Source organism: Mus pahari, chromosome 4 (genome assembly GCF_900095145.1).
Source record: "Mus pahari chromosome 4, PAHARI_EIJ_v1.1, whole genome shotgun sequence".
In the NCBI taxonomy this organism is placed as follows: Eukaryota; Metazoa; Chordata; class Mammalia; order Rodentia; family Muridae; genus Mus; species Mus pahari.
The window spans coordinates 129,856,257-129,873,721 of NC_034593.1; the positions used below are offsets into that span (position 1 = coordinate 129,856,257).

The window sequence follows — 17,465 nt, forward strand, 5'->3', positions numbered from 1 at the left end:
CAAAATCTCATTTAGCCCAGGCTAGCCTCAAGCTTAATATATAGCTCAGAATGATTTCCCCCGCCTCCACTTTCAGCTATATGCATGTAGTACCATGCCCAGTTCACACAGACACTATTTTAAATAATTCATGAAAAAAGGGAACTTTCATAGAACAGAATTTTTCTACCTGTGGTTTTATGTCAGAACTCAAAAAAACAATTTCAGTATTGGCGGGGGGGGGGGGATTTGGAAGTTTGGATTTGTAGATTAGGAATGAACACTTGTGTTGGACAAATGGCCAAGAAAGAAACATCCCCAGAAAGGCAGGCAAAGCACACTGGGAACTTCCTGTCAGTCAGAGTAGAGAAGAAACAACCCGGAGTTGTTAGCTCTACTGACAGACCTGACTGAATCATACCTTGTCCTTGCCAAGCAGGCTGCCCTGTAAACAGTGGCCATCTCTATAGCTCACCATCTTTATGACACTTTGGCTAGAGAGAGCTGACAGCAGATATGCACTTTAAGGAAATTAGGGACTTTTCCTTTAACAAAAAGGCTAAAACACCCAGGGCTTGAGCAATCATCTTTGACTCCCTAAACAAAGCTGGTTCATGTCAGGACACAGTTTCAGTTTCTATTTCCCAGATCTCTGGCAAACACAGGAAAGGGAGGAGAAAGGGCTTCTCTGCTGGGGGAAATCCAGTCATCTCCTTTGGCAGGAATACACAGCCTGAGTCCAGGCTGTTTAGTGACTGGGCTATTCTCTCCTGCTCCATCTGAGGGAGCATTTCCTCTGAAATGTGTGGAGGAAAAGGAGGAGACCACACTGCTGATGGAGCAGTCTAAATCCAAGAGACCAAGGGACCCAGAGAACGCAATGACAATCACTGATTAGTAGTGTTCCCTGGGGAGTCTTACAGACAGACTTGTGTGCCAAGTGTGATTCTGTTTTCTCCTTTTTTTAGCACCGGTGATGGAACACACTCTAGGAAAGAAAAAACAGTCTCAATCTGCAAGAAGTGGCGCGGGGATAACTCCAGAAAGTCCGAAGGAATCTGGGAAATTCCTCGAGCTCACCTCAGCTCAGCTGAGGTCACAAATTCTGTTATTTTGTTCAAGACCTCAATGACTGAGTCATCAAGCAAGGACATGGTTTCGATTTCAGTGCCTTTTATGTTAATTTGTGTCTGGGCGGCCGTTACTTTGCCACTTCTAACAGTGGCTGCTCCAAGGAGCCTGGAGCAGTAGGAAGCTCAGGGAATGAACCAAGTTGGCTGAGGACTGTCCCTGTTGCAGAGCCAGCGCCTGGGTGAGTCACCACGTGTGTTTTTCTCAACAGACCCCGCGGGCGAAATTACCAGGACTTCTCCACTCTGGGTAGCCGATTCACCCTGGTGGGCAAGCCAGTGTAAGCTGCAGACCTCACAGGGTCTTGTGGTCATTTGCAGAGCGCCACCTGGCAGTCCAAGCATGCATCACTGCTTATTTTGGGTCTTCATTCAACCCCTGGCTTGGGAGACAGTAACCATGTCCCATCCTTGGTGGTGGGAGCCTGGTACCCAGGAGCCAAACTCAGTAGTCCTGCAGCCTCTTGTAGGGTAGCTTCTCCCAGTTTCCTTCCTTGTGTCCGCACTGTTTTCTTGACAGCAGACGTCTTCCTCAAAGGTGTCACTAAGAGGCTTCATTTTATCTTATTTTGCTGGAGTCAGCTTTATTTATCTGAATCAACCTCCAATGTCCCTACCTCGCTCTATACTTATTTTATTCTAAGGTGTGTGGGGGCACGCGCGCACGTGTGTGTGTGTGTGTGTGTGTGTGTGTGTGTGTGTTCATTTTCTGCTTCGTTTTCTCTCCCATTTGAACAGAGGCTCACCAAGGTAGGAATTTGCACCCGTTTCGTTTAGTCTTTGATAACAGCCACCTAAGGCAGTGCCCAACACATACCCGGCAAACTTTCTCATACTGAAACAGACTTCAAATTCTTTCAGAATGCCAGGAAAGCTTTCTACCCACTTTGGAACTTTGCCACGTGCGTTTTTTGCCTCACCTGCCGCAAAACCCGAGTGCTCTCGGCCTCAGACATCAGTGTGGCTGGCTTTCTCATGTTATTTTCTAAGAAGCCGGGGAATACTTTTCATAGTTCAAAGAAGAATCGTGATATATTGAACGAGAAATACTGTAACAGGTTTGGGAAGGCTAAGTTCACTTCCCACCTTAGAAACATACAGCAGCTGAGATACGCCCGCCGGTGTTGCGCAAACAAAAACCGACTTGTGCCTGCCTTGGGTGATGACAACAGACCATTTCAAGATCCCCTATTTCAGTGAGTGACTGTTCTGAGTTACAGGGTGCTGCAGCATCCGAGTGGACCATGGAGGCGCCCATTTGTCTGGTGCAAAACTGGAAAAATCAGCTGACAGTAAATCTGGAGGCCGTAAGGATTCTTGAGCAGATAACACAGCCTCTGGTGGTGGTGGCCATTGTTGGTTTATATCGTACAGGGAAGTCCTACCTCATGAATCGTCTTGCAGGACAGAACCATGGTGAGTGTCCTTTGGGTGTATAGGGACCATTTCCTTGGGCTAGTGTCCGGTAGAGCTGAGCACACTTTTCTAAGGTCATCTCAGGGAAAAGTCTGAAAAGTCTCTTGCTGCGATCATAAAAAGATAGAGTGTAAGAATATGTTCTGGTGGGGTGTGGGTGAAGATAGGGGACTCTGTGGGCCCATTCGGAGGCATCCCTTCTCCCTGAGAGACCAGATACATGACGAAGGATGGTATAGAATAGAATAGAGTTTATTTAGGGTATGGGGGGGGGGAGTTAAGAGAGTAGTAGAGGCAGAGAAAGGCAGAGAGGAGAGAGGAGAAGGGAGAGAAGAGGTCAGTCATGACCACGAGGAGAGAGGGGAGAAGGGAATGGGAAGAGAGGGGAAGCAAGGGGGCAAGAGGCAAGAGAGAGGCAAGAGAGAGAGAGAGTGGAGAGGCCAAGCAGCCCCTTTTATAGGTCCAGGCCTACCTGGCTGTTGCCAGGTAACCATGGGGAGGAGCAAACCTGGCTGTTGCCAGGTATCTGTGGGGGTGGAGTCCAGACAGAATACCAACACTTCTCACGAGTGAAAATTCCCCTTCTTGTCATAAAATTTATAATTTCTTAACCCACGGGGGAAAAGATCAAGTTCTCCTGAGCATTAATAGTTTCCCAACTTCATCAAAAGACTTGCCGCAGCATTCCTCTTGATCTCCACTACTCTGGCCTGATCAGCAGCTGAACCAAAAGCACCCATTCTCCCTTCTGTACCTTTGCCCAAGCCACAAGCACATTCCAAGTATGACTATTGTTCCACCTGTCCTATTAAAAATGGGTGGGCTGAAGGATGTGTAATATGGTCCTTATATATCCTCCACCCAAACTGGACTATCACCCTGTCTGGCTGTGGGGTGAGGGTGTGGGGAGGGTGTGTGTTGTTTGCTGTTTGTATTTTCTGTCAAATGTTTTTAAAGCTTTATTTTGCTCTACTGCATTGCATATGGACATTTTCATGCATGGATATAATACATTTAAGCTTCTCTCCCCTCCTCAGCTTCATCTCCATAATCTTTCCTTTTGTCATTTCTCCCTATCTCTTCTCCTGGTCCCTGTCATTCCTCAGAGGAAGGGGCATCAAAAAACGAATAAAAGCTGATGTGCCCATCAGGGGCCTGGCGGGTGATAGGAGCCCACTATGCCAGCCAGCTGTCCATCATCATGTCAAATGCATGAGAGAAAGCATTGGCGATGACAAATGTTTGTTTTGATTGGCAGTGCTTGGAGGATTCAAGTTCTCCGTAACTGTTCCCAGTGCTTAAGGACCTGATGGGAAAGGCGGCACAGATAGCAGGAAGCCTATGGCAGAGCTGTGCTGCTCTGTGAATTTCCAGTCAGGCATTAAGAAAGCAACAGTAACAATGCCAACAATATCAAAGAGACACAGCCTTCTCCAGTGTCCTTCAAAGGCATACCTGAAGACTTGCACTTGGCCTTGCCTCTTAAAAGTTTCCACAAGGAGTCCCTTCATCATTGTGTGGAGCAAACCTTGAATTCATCAGCCTTTGGTTGATATTTCAGATCTAAACTCTAGCACCCAGTCATGGAGTAATGGGAGGGCATGATGGTTCAGTTCACAGCAGCATAGCGGGTCAAAGGGAACCAGCCTGTGTGAGCAAATGCCTTGGGCGTGGCAGCAGGAATGGCCAGGTAGGAATTAAGCTCCTTGTTTGAAAGAAGCAGGTAAGGAGTGAGTGCTGACATGTGGCAAGAGAAATATTGGCTGGAACTACATGAAGGGAACTGTGACCAGAGGTGCAGCACTAGGCCCTGGGCACGCTAAAGCTCACCAGGGTCAAAGCCGAGGGAACTCAGGCCAGTTATGTGCCCATTCGCTGCTGTTCCTCAGTTGCTGAACCCCGTGTCTTTGGACGTCTTTGGACTCAGATCAAAAACTCCAACTAATAAGTGGAGTCTAAACTAATTCTATAACACAGTTCACTTTGAGGAGCTGCAAGAATGAGGCAAGAACTCTTTACCAAGTGTTTCTTGAAAGTGTCTGTTATATACAAACTAAATTGATTGTCCTTGCTGAAATGACAGCAACCCATTTCCTTGAAGCTAGCCCTAGTCTTCCTGTTGTGACCTTTTTCTGTTTTCCTCTCCCCTTTAGGCTTCTCCTTGGGCTCCACGGTGCAATCCAAAACCAAGGGTATCTGGATGTGGTGTGTGCCCCATCCCACCAAGCCAACACACACCCTGGTACTTTTGGACACCGAAGGCCTTGGTGATGTAGAAAAGGTGAGGTAGTGTCTTCTCTAATACAATGACATCTTGCTCTAAATTCTTAGATTAACGCCCCCCCCCACCCCGCCATGTGCCTTCTATGCCTTTTTGTTGTTGTTTATAATCTTGACTGTCTTCCTAGCACAATTGACATTATGGTTGTATTTATATGTAGACAAGTTTATTTGCTATTGCAAAAAGTCATTTTTCAGAAGGTAGCCATGTGGAAATTGCTAGGCACAAAACATGCCTCTGCATTTTGTCAGATGTACAAGGAAGAGTTACATTTAATGAAATAGGGTTTGTGTCTATAATTGAGATAAATTTATAAAGGTATAACTGCCCATTTTTCATTGCCAACTGTATTCTAGGCACTTAGGAAATGTTTTATACACATTGAATATCTTGTCTTTTTATTTTCTCAAAACTAAACCCAGGGCTTTGTGTACTTACCACTGAGCTATATCCTACCTCTATCAGTTAATTTAATTGCTAGAGGAGCAAATGGCTGAGAAGGATCTGTGTAGGTGTTAGGAATGAGGATTGAATGTAGCAGTATCTTTCAATTTTGTTATTTTTCTCAGATTCACTGATAGTGTATCTGAAAGAATAAACAGTTGAATGACTGGATGAATGTACGTATGAATGAATGGATGAATGAATGAATGAATGAATGAACATGAGACTCTTCATTTGCTTGCCCTTATGTGTTCTCCAGGGTGACCCTAAGAATGACTCTTGGATCTTCGCCCTGGCTGTGCTTCTGAGCAGCACCTTTGTCTACAACAGCATGAGCACCATCAACCAGCAGGCCCTGGAGCAGCTGCAGTATCCTTCCAGGGACCAAATTGCAGTGTTCCATTGAGTGTAGGAAGAAGGCAACTTACTGCCCGTTGTTTGGTCTAAGTCAGTAAGTCTTGAATTAGAGAAGGCTCAGACAAAGGGACTATTTTTAATAACTGAGTCTACATGAGCCCTGGAAGATATTTTGTTTCATATCCTTAGCTATAATCTCAGTTTTGTGACTGAATTAACACAGCTAATCCGGGCAAAATCGAGCCCCAGAGAGGATAATGTGAAGGATTCTAGTGAGTTTGTAGGTTTCTTCCCAGACTTTATCTGGACTGTTCGAGATTTTGTTCTGGAGCTGAAGTTAAATGGTCGGCCCATCACAGAAGATGAGTACCTGGAGAATGCCCTGAAGCTGATCCCAGGTACCAGTTGGAGAGGGAAGTTAGAATCAGATAAGCCCTGCTCAGCGCTTGACATCTCTTGCTTGAGATAGCACTGAAACTCTTGTTTATCGTGATGACAATTGACAAGTGGTCATGATTTGGACAATCACTGTTACCTGACAGTGTCCCGAGGCTGTTTAAACCTACTTTAACTCAGAACATGTCATGACAAATGATTTTAAATACATTAATATCACAAAAACTCAAAATAAAACAAAGTAGGGGAGGATTACAATCAATATGATCAATTCCTAAGCCTTGTAACCTATTAATTTATACATCCTTTCAAGACAATGGTTCATCAAACAAATAAGTAAGAAAACCTAAAATCATGAGAAAATCTACTGACCTAATTTTAAAAGCATTCCTTACTCAGAATGTCTTGCTAGCTCAAATAGTTATATAGTTAAACTTTTCAGTGGACATAGGTGTACAAATCACTGACCTCTCAATGGATGGGAGTCGGGGGATGGATACATGTTACTATTACTGAGAAATATTTCATATTTTACCAAAATTTCACCCTCCAGCCTTATGCAATGGGCTGGCATGTTAATACTACAAATTTATTACATGAATTATGTTTGGTAGGACAGATAAGTACCTAGAATCAATATTTGTCTCTTATTCATTCATCTAAACAGTTAATCTATGTCACAGAGTGTTTCTGCAAGTCCCATATAATGACTAAGCGCTGAGGTCTCCCAATGCGGCAGGTGCTTTAAAACTCTTGGTGCAGCCAGTCAGAGGAAGGGAGACTTGAAACATTGAAGCAACAGCCTTGCAAGCATTCTTGGAAATTTGTCAATCCCCTTATCTTCCAGCTGTCTCTTCAATGAGTGCTTTTTTTTTTTTTCTTTTCAGAAAACAATCCCAAAGTCCAACAGTCCAACATGACCAGAGAATGTATCAGATATTTTTTTCCGGTACGGAAGTGCTTTGTCTTTGACAGGCCCACAAGCGACAAACGTTTATTGTTCCAAATTGAAAATGTTCCAGAAAACCAACTGGAATGGAATTTCCAGGTTGAATCAGAAAAATTCTGTTCCTACATCTTCACCAATGGCAAGACCAAGGCTCTGAGAGGGGGAGTCATTGTCACAGGAAGTCGTGAGTTTCTTTGGTCCCAAGCATGTCTCTGTGGCTTAGAATATGTGATGAAGTTGTGATTCTTCTGTGGTCTTGAACATTTCTGTTTGCTCATGTAAAGGAATATGGAGAGACAAATGTGCATATCACACATGCACGTTCCATACTGGAACTTTCTGTATATGAATGTTTATTGACGTCTAGCACATCTCACACAACTAACACCATGAGATTATAGGACAGAAATCTGCCAGGTGACTTGGGGTTCCTGGAAGAGGGTCTCAGTTTGATTATATGGATTATGTATGAGCTGACACCAGTCAGAACACAGCCGGCCAAGAGACCCATGCAGTTGGAGAAACCAATTTCAACATACTAAACCTGATAGACACTCTGCCTGTGTAACTTTGCTTTGCCCCAAAATGTGTCCATAATGTTACTCCATGTTCTATATTCTGTCTTCAAATTTCTGATGGTGATTTTTACTTCTTGGACTTGACTTTTACTTGGGATTTGGTTTCACAAAGAGTGAAGTGTACTTTCTCTTTTAAACCAACTTTTATTTTATTTATATGGAAGAATTCCCTTTCCAAGAAACCTTGAAACCTCTTGTTTATAATCACTGATTATTTTTGATAAATTGAATTTGAGAACTACAAAGGAAAAAAGTTGATTTTATTAAATAGATACTGATTCCAAGAGTGCCTGAAATGAGAACAGAAGATATGGGAAACGTAAGAGAGGGCAAAAACATCAAGATAAATAGAATTTTAATGCTTTTAATAATGCTAGGCCTAAAGCTTATAGCAACAATTAGTGAGAACAATCATTTTATCTTTTTATTTTATTTTATTTGTTTTGTTTTGTTTTGTTTTATTTGTTTTGTTTTCTAGACAGACTTTCTCTGTGTAGCCCTGGATCTTCTGGAATTCATTCTATAGACTAGGCTGGCCTTGGAAACTTTCCATTTTTTAATGATGTTTTTCTCAGGGCTGGGGACTTTGGTGCAGACCTATGTGAATGCCATCAACAGTGGGACTGTGCCTTGTTTGGAGAATGCAGTGACAACCCTGGCCCAGCGTGAGAACTCAGCAGCTGTGCAGAAGGCAGCTGACCACTACAGTGAGCAGATGGCCCAGCGAGTGAGGCTCCCCACAGACACGCTCCAGGAGCTGCTGGATGTGCATGCAGCCTGTGAGAAGGAAGCCATTGCTGTCTTCATGGAGCACTCCTTCAAGGATGATGAGCAGGAGTTCCAGAAGAGGCTGGTGGTAAAACATCTTAGCCTTTGTCTTTCCTGTTCCATGCACTTCTGACAGGGCCCCTAGACTTTGTCTTTCTTATCTCAAGAACTGCATCATTCCCATTAGAATTTTTATGGGTAACATGACTCATTGGATTAGAATTTGCTCTTTCTCAAAACAATAGAGTTTTATTTACCTTTATTGCTATGAAACAAGCTACCATGTGCTAAATATTTTGAAACAATATGCAGTTTAATAGCTCAAAGTTCACAATAGAGGTGAAGCAAGGGTGTGTGAGTTTCTGCTCAATGTACTACAAACAAACAAAAGGTTGTGTCTAATGGACTTAGTTCTGATCTGTAGGTCCAGGGGAAGCCCTGTCTACTTACCAGCAAACATGGAAGCACTGGGCTGGGCCCTTTTCTTGTTTCTAATGTTCTGATTTCTCTTTCTGCCACATCCAGATGAAACTAATATTTTGAAGAGTGACACTAGGTCGCCCTGTGCCATATAATAATAGAATTACTGTCATTTTATATCATTAGTACCAGCATAGGATTACTATCCCTTATGTTCATTATAGTACAGGTCGATAAAAGCATTTTCACCAAGAAACAACTCTCAGGGGACAACCATGACCAACCCGACCAAAGGTGGCTTCTCTGAGAGGTGCTTGTCTTCCATTCATCTGAGTTTGAACCCTGGAGGACAAAAATCTCTTAGTTCACAATGAGGAGATTAATCCAGATTATCAGTTACGAACACACACACACACACACACACACACACACACACACACACACACACACACACACACCACACACACTTACAGAAACAAAACATACCTGTTCTACCATTTTGACACTCAAATAATTATTGAGACAATGCAAAAGGGTTCAAAATCCTGATAAGAGAACACTTACCTGTGAAGAATTGGTTTGTCAGTCACATCTACCTCCATTCTCAGAGGAAGCAAAAATTACCTTGGTGTTGTTCATCACTGAAATCTGAGGTTCTGAGTAAACTAAATTTGTGTCTTCCAATTCGATTTCACAGCTGCTGGGTATGAACCCAGGAAGTTAACAGACTTCTGAAAGTCAGTCAGAATTGACCCAACTGGGGCTAAAACAAATGTCCTGATCCTCCTGATCCTGTATCCCTCCAGCTGTGGCTGTCACACTGGGATCATCTAGGATGATGACTGTGGCACTTTCCTTCTAAGAGATTGTTTTGTATTCCCCTACTCACCCGCAGGTCACCATAGAGGAAAGGAAGGAAGAATTCATGCTACAGAATGAAGCAGCATCTATCCGTCACTGCCAGGCTGAGCTGGACAAGCTCTCAGAGTCCCTGAGAGAGAGCATGTCATGTGGAGCTTTCTCTGTTCCTGGGGGTCACAGCCTCTACTTAGAAGCCAGGAAGAAGGTTGAGCAGGACTATGAGCAAGTGCCGAGGAAGGGAGTGAAGGTGGGGAACAGCAGAGGCAATGGCTTACAGAGCTCAGCTGAGTGCTGGCTGCTGGGTACTGGTAGACCCAACTGAGGTGGAGATGAGTTTATGGTAGCAGACACTGAGCATTCACATCTGGCCTGAGGGTTCTTTTCGGGTGACTTGGTTGGAATACATATTTTTACTTCTCAAGATAAATAAACGAACCAGCAGAGCTCACCACTCTCATGCACTGGAAAAATGTAATGCATCGATGGCATTACTTGGTGTTATGGCCACACAGTCACTCACTAGCAGATTTGCAAGGTCAGCCAATAGAATCTCAGAATTCGTCTTTTAAGGAATCTATGCTGTTGCACATCACGACTGCAACTGGTTTCTATTTCATTAAGAGATTTATAAAGTTTCCTTTGTTTTCCTCAAACTCAACCAAAACATTTTAGGTTTTGATAATAGGCATGGTCACAAGAGTGAGGTGATACCTCCTTGTGGCTTTGATTTGTTATTTTACAAAGGATTAGTAATGCCAAGTACAAATATCTGCTGGCCATTTGAATTCCTTATTTTAAGAAATACCTTTTCAGGGCAGTTACATGTTTTTTTTAAGCATGCTAGTTTCCCCTGTTGTGTCATGTACATTCTTCATCTTTTTCACATATTAACTTCTTAGCACTGTGCAGCTTGAGACATCTCTCATTCTGAATATCCCCTTCCATCTTATTGACTCCTCCCTTCGCTGTGCAGAAAGCTTACAATTGCCTGTCCTCTCACCTCTCTATGTATCTGTGCTTCTGCTGTTAAATCTAAAACACCATCACAAAGCTATTGCCACGTGGCTTTTCTCCTACTTTTAAAAGTTTTAAAGTTCCAGGTTTTAGGTTTAGTCCACTTTCAGCTTCTCATGTGGTAAGTGTAACACAAGGGTGTAATTTCATTACATCTTGGCTCTCAGTTCTCTGTTATTCTCTGTATGTTCATTTTTATAACAGTGCCATGTTGTTTTGACTACTAATTATTGGAACTATTTATTTTGTCTGTCTGTCTGTCTATCTGTCTGTCTATCTATCTATCTATCTATCTATCTATCTATCTATCTATCCATCTATCTATCTATCTATTTATCTACTTACCTATATCTATCTACCTATCATCTATCTATCTACATATCTATATCTATATCTATCTATCTATCTATCTATCTATCTATCTATCTATCTATCTATCTATCTATCTATCCATCCATCCATCCATCTCCTATTTATCTACCTATCATCAATCTATTATATATCTATCTACCTATTTATCTATCTATATACCTATCATCTAGCTATCTATCATCTATCTACTTCTCTATCTCTATCTATCTATCTATCTATCTATCTATCTATCTATCATCATCATATATTATTTGACATCTATTTAGTATTAGTATATATTCATGTTAGTATATAGTATAATATTTCATATTACTATAATATTCAACCTTAAAAATGCTACCAATTGTGAAAATACAAATAAATCTGGAAGACATTATGTTCATGGAAATAAACCTTAGACAGACACATTGCATGTCATTGGTCACATTTAGGGGCATCAAGGAGACAGAACAATATACTAAGGCAAAGTAATATTAACTGCCTTATTAACTGTTCTATTCCTATAAAGAGATACTATGACCAGGAAAAGTCTTATAAAATAAAGTTTTTAACTGGGGGCTTCCTTACACTTGTAAAGAATTAATTCATAGTCATAATATTGGGAAGCCGACATGCATGACACTAGAACAGTAGCTGAGAGCTTTACATCTTATGCATAGAGAACAGGGAGAACAAGGGACTGGGCCTCGTGTGGACTTTTAAAATCTTAAAGCCCATATACAGTGACACACTACGTCCAACAAGGCAATATCTCCTAATCCTTCCCAAAAAGTTCCACCAACTGGGGACCACACATTTGAATATATGAGCCAATGGAACCCAGTCTCATTTAAACAACTGCATTAATATAGAGTACAATGGTGATTACTGTACCTGAGAATAGAGAGAAGAGGGAGATATTGATTAAAAGGTATAAACATATAGTTATAAGACATATTAGTCTTGAAAGTCAAATGGTGACTATAGGTACAATAATTCGTAATATACCTGAAAGCTAAAAAAGAATAGACCTAAGTATTATTCCAGTAAAAGGCAACTATTTGAAGCACCTGATACACACATTTCTTTGATTACATTACTTAGCAATATATAATAAATCAAAAAATTATGTTGTATGGCTTAGAAAAAGGACAATTTTCATTTTTTTAATGATACAATAATGGTAGTGGCCTAGAAACACAAGTATTGGCCATCTGAGATCCAAAGTAACATGTCTGCAGGTGTTATCTTAGATATAAAGTCAGGGACACCCATGAAGTTAGGAGAGAAAATATATCCAAGCATGGTAAACAGTGGAGGCTCTATGTCATTGTAACAGCATGTGACTGTGGTGGGAGATGTAACCTGGGACAGTTGGTGGACAGTATCTCTGGGAAGGGAGGCTGTGGAGCTAGCAAGGAGGCTGAGGCAGAGTTTCCTTATCCAGGAAGAGCTTGAATTTTTGGTTATGACTATGGAATTATACATTGTAGGACAGGACTCAAAAGGTTAGATGTTTTATTGATCAATCACTGTCTCAGCAGAAGACTCTATATTTCCTACCTTAATTATGTTTTCTCATTTTGGGTCCCCAGGCAAAGGAGGTTCTCAAGAGTTTCCTACAGTCACAGGCTGTTTTAGAGGACTCTATCCTGCAGTCAGACAAAGCTCTTACAGATGGAGAGAGAGCCATAGCAGGTAGGGTAGAGGAGTCAAGTATTGGGCTTTACCTTCTGCAAAGACCTCTGACGGATGCTCAGGAAGGTCGCTGTGGAGCAAGGAGTTTCCTCCTGCCAGAGGTCATGACCTCTCCTCAATGTGGAAACAGTAATGGATTTGGTGTTGTGTTGTATGTCCATTCAATTAGTACCTTTCTGTCGTGTTAAGGACCACGATGATGCCGGCCTGGCTAATGGGAGTACTCAGAGGTTCTCCTACAAGCCCTGGCTACATTCTAACTGTGATTTCTTCCCTCTCTCTAACATCTGTGGTACAGCTGAGCGGACAAAGAAGGAGGTGGCTGAGAAGGAACGAGAGCTGCTGAGGCAGAGACAGAGGGAGCAAGAGCAAGTGATGGAGGCTCAGGAGAGAAGCTTCCGAGAAAATATTGCTAAACTTCAGGAGAAGATGGAGAAAGAAAGGGAGATGCTGCTGAAGGATCAGGAGAAGATGCTGGAGCACAAGCTGAAGGTGAGTGTAGACGGGTTTGGCAGAGCCAGACCCTGGTACTGTGACTCCCTGGGAAGGGAAGTGTTAATCTTGAGCCTGTAACTTCAACTGCAAAGGTTTAATCAAAGTCCACTTGGGTCTTACTGTGAGCACACAAGATCCCGGCAACAGTGGAGGGTTAGACATTGGAGATAGTGTCCCCAGGTTTCTGAACTGCTCTTTGGTGAGTTTCTTGGAAGGTCTTCTTGAGCTCCACTTGACCCTTCCCACTAAACCTTAGGATTCTAGGCTTAACCTTCAAAGAGACATGCGGTAGGCCCCATCTTGTATGAATGTATCAGATTTAGCCCAGTATAAAGCAAGAGGATGATGGGGTTGGGAGATGGCTAAGTCAGTAAAGTTCCTATTGTGCACACACAGGAGCTAATTAGGATTTTCAGAAACCAGGCAAAACTCTGGAAGAAAGTGACATGTGTCAGCAACTCCGGTACATTTTGGGAAGAGACAGGAGTACCCTGAGCCCTTTCTAGTCAGCCAACCTAGTGGGATCAGTTAGCTCTTGAATTGAGGAGAGACTTTGTCTTTAAAATGAGGCCATGGAGTTGGCCCAGTTGTTAAAATCACCTACGATTCTTGCAGAGGACCTGAGTTTCGTTCCCATCAAGCACATGACAATGTATGTTATCCAATCATAGAATTTCAGGAGATCTGATACTTTTCTTTCATATCTATGGGCAGCAATACACGCACATAGTACACAATGATGCAAGCAAATTACTCAAAAATATAAAATAAAAAAATATATTTTATAAAAAATTAGGGAGAGGCATTTGAAGAAGATATAAAAAGTCAACCTCTAGCCTCCATGGACAGGTACAAACACACGCATGTGCACTCTTTAGCACATGTGCTCACACATGCACAAAGACAGTGTAATTCATTTAATTGAAAAATAAAATAATACAATAAAATAAAGGATGATGCAATCTCATAAATTGCTCTATTTATCCCCATGTCTTCTCCATTCACCCAATCCCATAATGGAGTTTAATAACCAGTATTCTCCATACAAGGTCAGCACTCCCATTATTTGTTAAATAATCAAAGAGATACCTTCTCGTCGGAACTGAAAGTCAATTTTTGTTCACCTGCTTTCTGCAATCTCCCCCACAGGGCATTTTTTTCTCTATTGGAACATTCACTCTGTATGAGGAGGTGCTGAGGGATCCCCTCTATCTATGTATAAAACATGGGTATTTCTATTGATGTGTGCAAATGTCTTGAAATATCAAAAACCCTTCTGAGGTTGTAGACAAGTAAATAATGGTACTTAAGATAGAGTATAAAATACAAAATTCTACCTGCAAATAGCAGCAGAGTTTTCTTTGACAGGTTCAAGAAGAACTGCTTATTGAAGGATTCAGAAAGAAATCTGATTTGTTAAAGAATGAAATAAGTCAACTGAGAGAAGAGATGGCAAGAACAAGAAGGAAACCCTCACTATTTGCTCACATCGTTGACACAGTTGGCAATGCGTTCATTATGATTTTACCAGGAGCTGGTAAACTATGTGGTGCGGGGCTGAAAGTCCTCAGCTCACTTATGAAGTAGTCTGAAGAGTTTCTGGGATGGAATTTATAAAAACCAGGCTTCTATTATTTTGATACCAAACTTTTTGCTGTGATTTTTCAACACACATGCTAGTTTAATAACCACTGTTACAAAGAAGGTCAGAACTTCCATTAATAGCTAAATTGTCAGATATTGCTTCATTAGAGTTGAATTCTGTGTCAGTTCATTACCAGTTACATTTAAGGTTAAAGATACAAACCAATGATTGAAGAATATAAGGGTCTGGCATCCATAAATCCTGTCAAATTTCAGTAACATAACCTAAACAATAAAGAGGGAGGCCAGTCAGAATCTAGTGAAATTATTTCTAGAAAAGATGTAAGTAAATCAAACAGAAACATGGCCAAATGGAGACACATTGGCATATGTATCCCAGTCCTACACTACAGATAATTTGTTACAAAGAGCTCTTGTAAAAACATTCAAGTGGGTTTTCATAGGAGAATGTATGAGAAAAATGTTTGATTGATAATAAAAGGCATGCAGATTAAAATAATGAAGCATTTGTATCCCTCTTCTTACATGCAAAAGAATTTGGTTTTGACAGAACCCTGGTGCACAAAGGGTTAATTGAAATGTCAAGTAACTACCATTTTCTAGGGGGATAATGAGAAACCTGGCTTTGTCTTTCTGTAGCCCAAGGAACTTGTTCGCAGGTAGGATGTGGAAGGGCTTGGAGCCTTGGAATAGGCAAGCCCTAGAGTGCTGTAGGAACACTTACTGCACATTTGGTTTGGGAGGCAGAAGGTTGAGAGAAACACAGTACAGCATGGCCCATGAGGTCTCAGAGGAACACAAGGACTTCATTGGGAAATGGGCTACAGGCCATTCTGGCTCCATCCTGGCCACCAGTCTAGCTTCCAGTGACTAGTGACTTGTATATACTTGGGATGTGAGTTTCCTTGGTGAAGGAAATATCAAGATGCTGTAAAGCATTCAAACTTCACAATGGCTGAAGCTGAGTTGCTTTTATTAAGATCTAGAGTGAGAGAAGTTTTTACTGTCGTTTGTTTGTTTGTTTGTTTACTTTCCAATAGTTTTTAAAAAATTTTTAATAGGTTTTAAAATTCACATTACATTCTGTGATAGCTATTCCTAGAATGAACTACAATCCAGAAAACAAACCTTCCATTGAATTGGAAGCTTAGATTGCCCCCTGGTCATTTTGGGATTCTAAAGCCTTTAAACCAACAGGCCAAGAAAGGAATAACATTGTTAGGAGTGGTGACAGAGCCAGATTATCATAGGGAAATTGGATTGCCTCTCCACAATGGAGGTAAGAAGGATTATGTTTGGAGTGCAGGAGATCCTTTAGGGTGTCTCTTAGTCCTACCATATCTTGTGGTTAAAGTCAATGGGAAACTACAACAGCTTAATCAGAGCAGGATGACAAAGGACACAGACCCATCAGGAATGAAGGTATGCGTCACTCAAGGCAAAGAGCCAAGACCCTCTGAGATGCTTGCACAGGGTTGTGGAAATGCAGAATGGGTAGTGGACAAAGGTAGTTATAAATACCATGTAAGGCCTCATGACCAGGGGCAAAACTGCTGGCCTAGAACTCAGAAACCCACCTGCCTCTGCCTCCCAAGTGCTGGGATTAAAGGTGTGCGCCACCACACCTGGTGAGGATTTATATTGAATGAATGATTCTATTTTATTTTGTTAAGAACGCATTTGTATAGATGTTTGTGCTTTCTTCCAATTTCTTTAACATCAATTAAGAGAGTATCAGTTGGTATTTAAGTTCCCGAGGGGCATTGACCTATATCTACAATGTGATTGTACTAGGGATAGTTCTATCATGTTAGGCATATTCATGACCTGGTTATTGTTTCATTTGTACATGAGATATGATTTGTGTCGTGTTGTCAGGGGATGGATGATGAGGCTATTCCTGGTTGTCAACTTGAGTACATCTGAAATGAACTACAATCCAGAAACGGAGGGCTCACCTGGGATCCAGATCCTGAGGCTGGAAGACACAGGCTTCTGACCCGGAATTGACATGGAGATCTTGAGGCATAGTGGCCACGAAAAGTTAAGCCTAGGAAAGGTAGTGCATGCCATAAATCCCAGGAGACTGAGGCAAGCACATCTCTGAGTTCAGTGCCGGCCTGGGACAAAGCAAGTTCCAGGTCCAGGCCTGGTAATATATAACTTTAACCTGGGCCACGCCTTCTGCTGGAGGCCTACATATGGACATTGGAAGAAGGAAGGCTCATTTGTCTTAGACTGCTTGCACTTCTTGCTACCATATCTGTTGGAACCGACTTCTTCTTGATTCCAGCTTATACAATCAGCCTAATGGGGCTGAGCAACTACTAGATTCTTGAACTTGCTGTTCACAGCTGTGCATGGTTGGGTTAACTAGACTACAGACTGTAAATCGTTACAATAAATTCCCTTAATATAAAGAGATACTCCATAAGTTCTGTGACTCTAGAGAAGCCCAACTAATACGCATTCCAATCAGAACTCACCCTCTCACTCTCATCCTGCCGCAAATGGACTTTTCTGGGGTCCCTGATCTGCGGGGAACGGGTCTCTGGTTGCAGGTGAGCGAGGATTCGGCGAATGTGGGGTGACAAACAGACACCGGACGCAAGGGAGTATGGTATCTGAATGTGAATTGTCAAACTGAGCATCAGACTATTTATACAGAAGAAAATAGGGAACTTTCACAAAACAGAGGAATGCAACCCTGGAAGGGCTGGCAG

The 17,465-nt window shown here is 42.0% G+C and overlaps 1 protein-coding gene across 1 annotated transcript; it reads left to right on the plus strand.

Moving 5' to 3' along the window:
• Window positions 1-801: 801 nt before the first annotated feature.
• On the plus strand, window positions 802-15,593 carry LOC110320333 (guanylate-binding protein 4). The gene is made up of 11 exons (XM_021196276.2): window positions 802-1,291; window positions 2,330-2,525; window positions 4,679-4,806; window positions 5,510-5,619; window positions 5,809-6,005; window positions 6,891-7,136; window positions 8,106-8,386; window positions 9,614-9,826; window positions 12,540-12,642; window positions 12,941-13,134; window positions 14,506-15,593. Exons 2-11 carry the CDS (start codon window positions 2,354-2,356, stop codon window positions 14,722-14,724), a joined length of 1,863 nt encoding a protein of 620 aa, XP_021051935.1. The 5' UTR covers window positions 802-1,291; window positions 2,330-2,353; the 3' UTR covers window positions 14,725-15,593.
• Window positions 15,594-17,465: the final 1,872 nt, after the last annotated feature.

Bases quoted from the DNA above. Each gene is read 5' to 3' on its own strand.
- LOC110320333 (XM_021196276.2), top strand. From the start codon at position 2,354: ATGGAGGCGCCCATTTGTCTGGTGCAAAACTGGAAAAATCAGCTGACA. The intron at 6,006-6,890 runs GTACCAGTTGGA...TTTTCTTTTCAG, and splicing joins TGCCCTGAAGCTGATCCCAG to AAAACAATCCCAAAGTCCAA. The intron at 13,135-14,505 runs GTGAGTGTAGAC...TTTCTTTGACAG, and splicing joins TGCTGGAGCACAAGCTGAAG to GTTCAAGAAGAACTGCTTAT.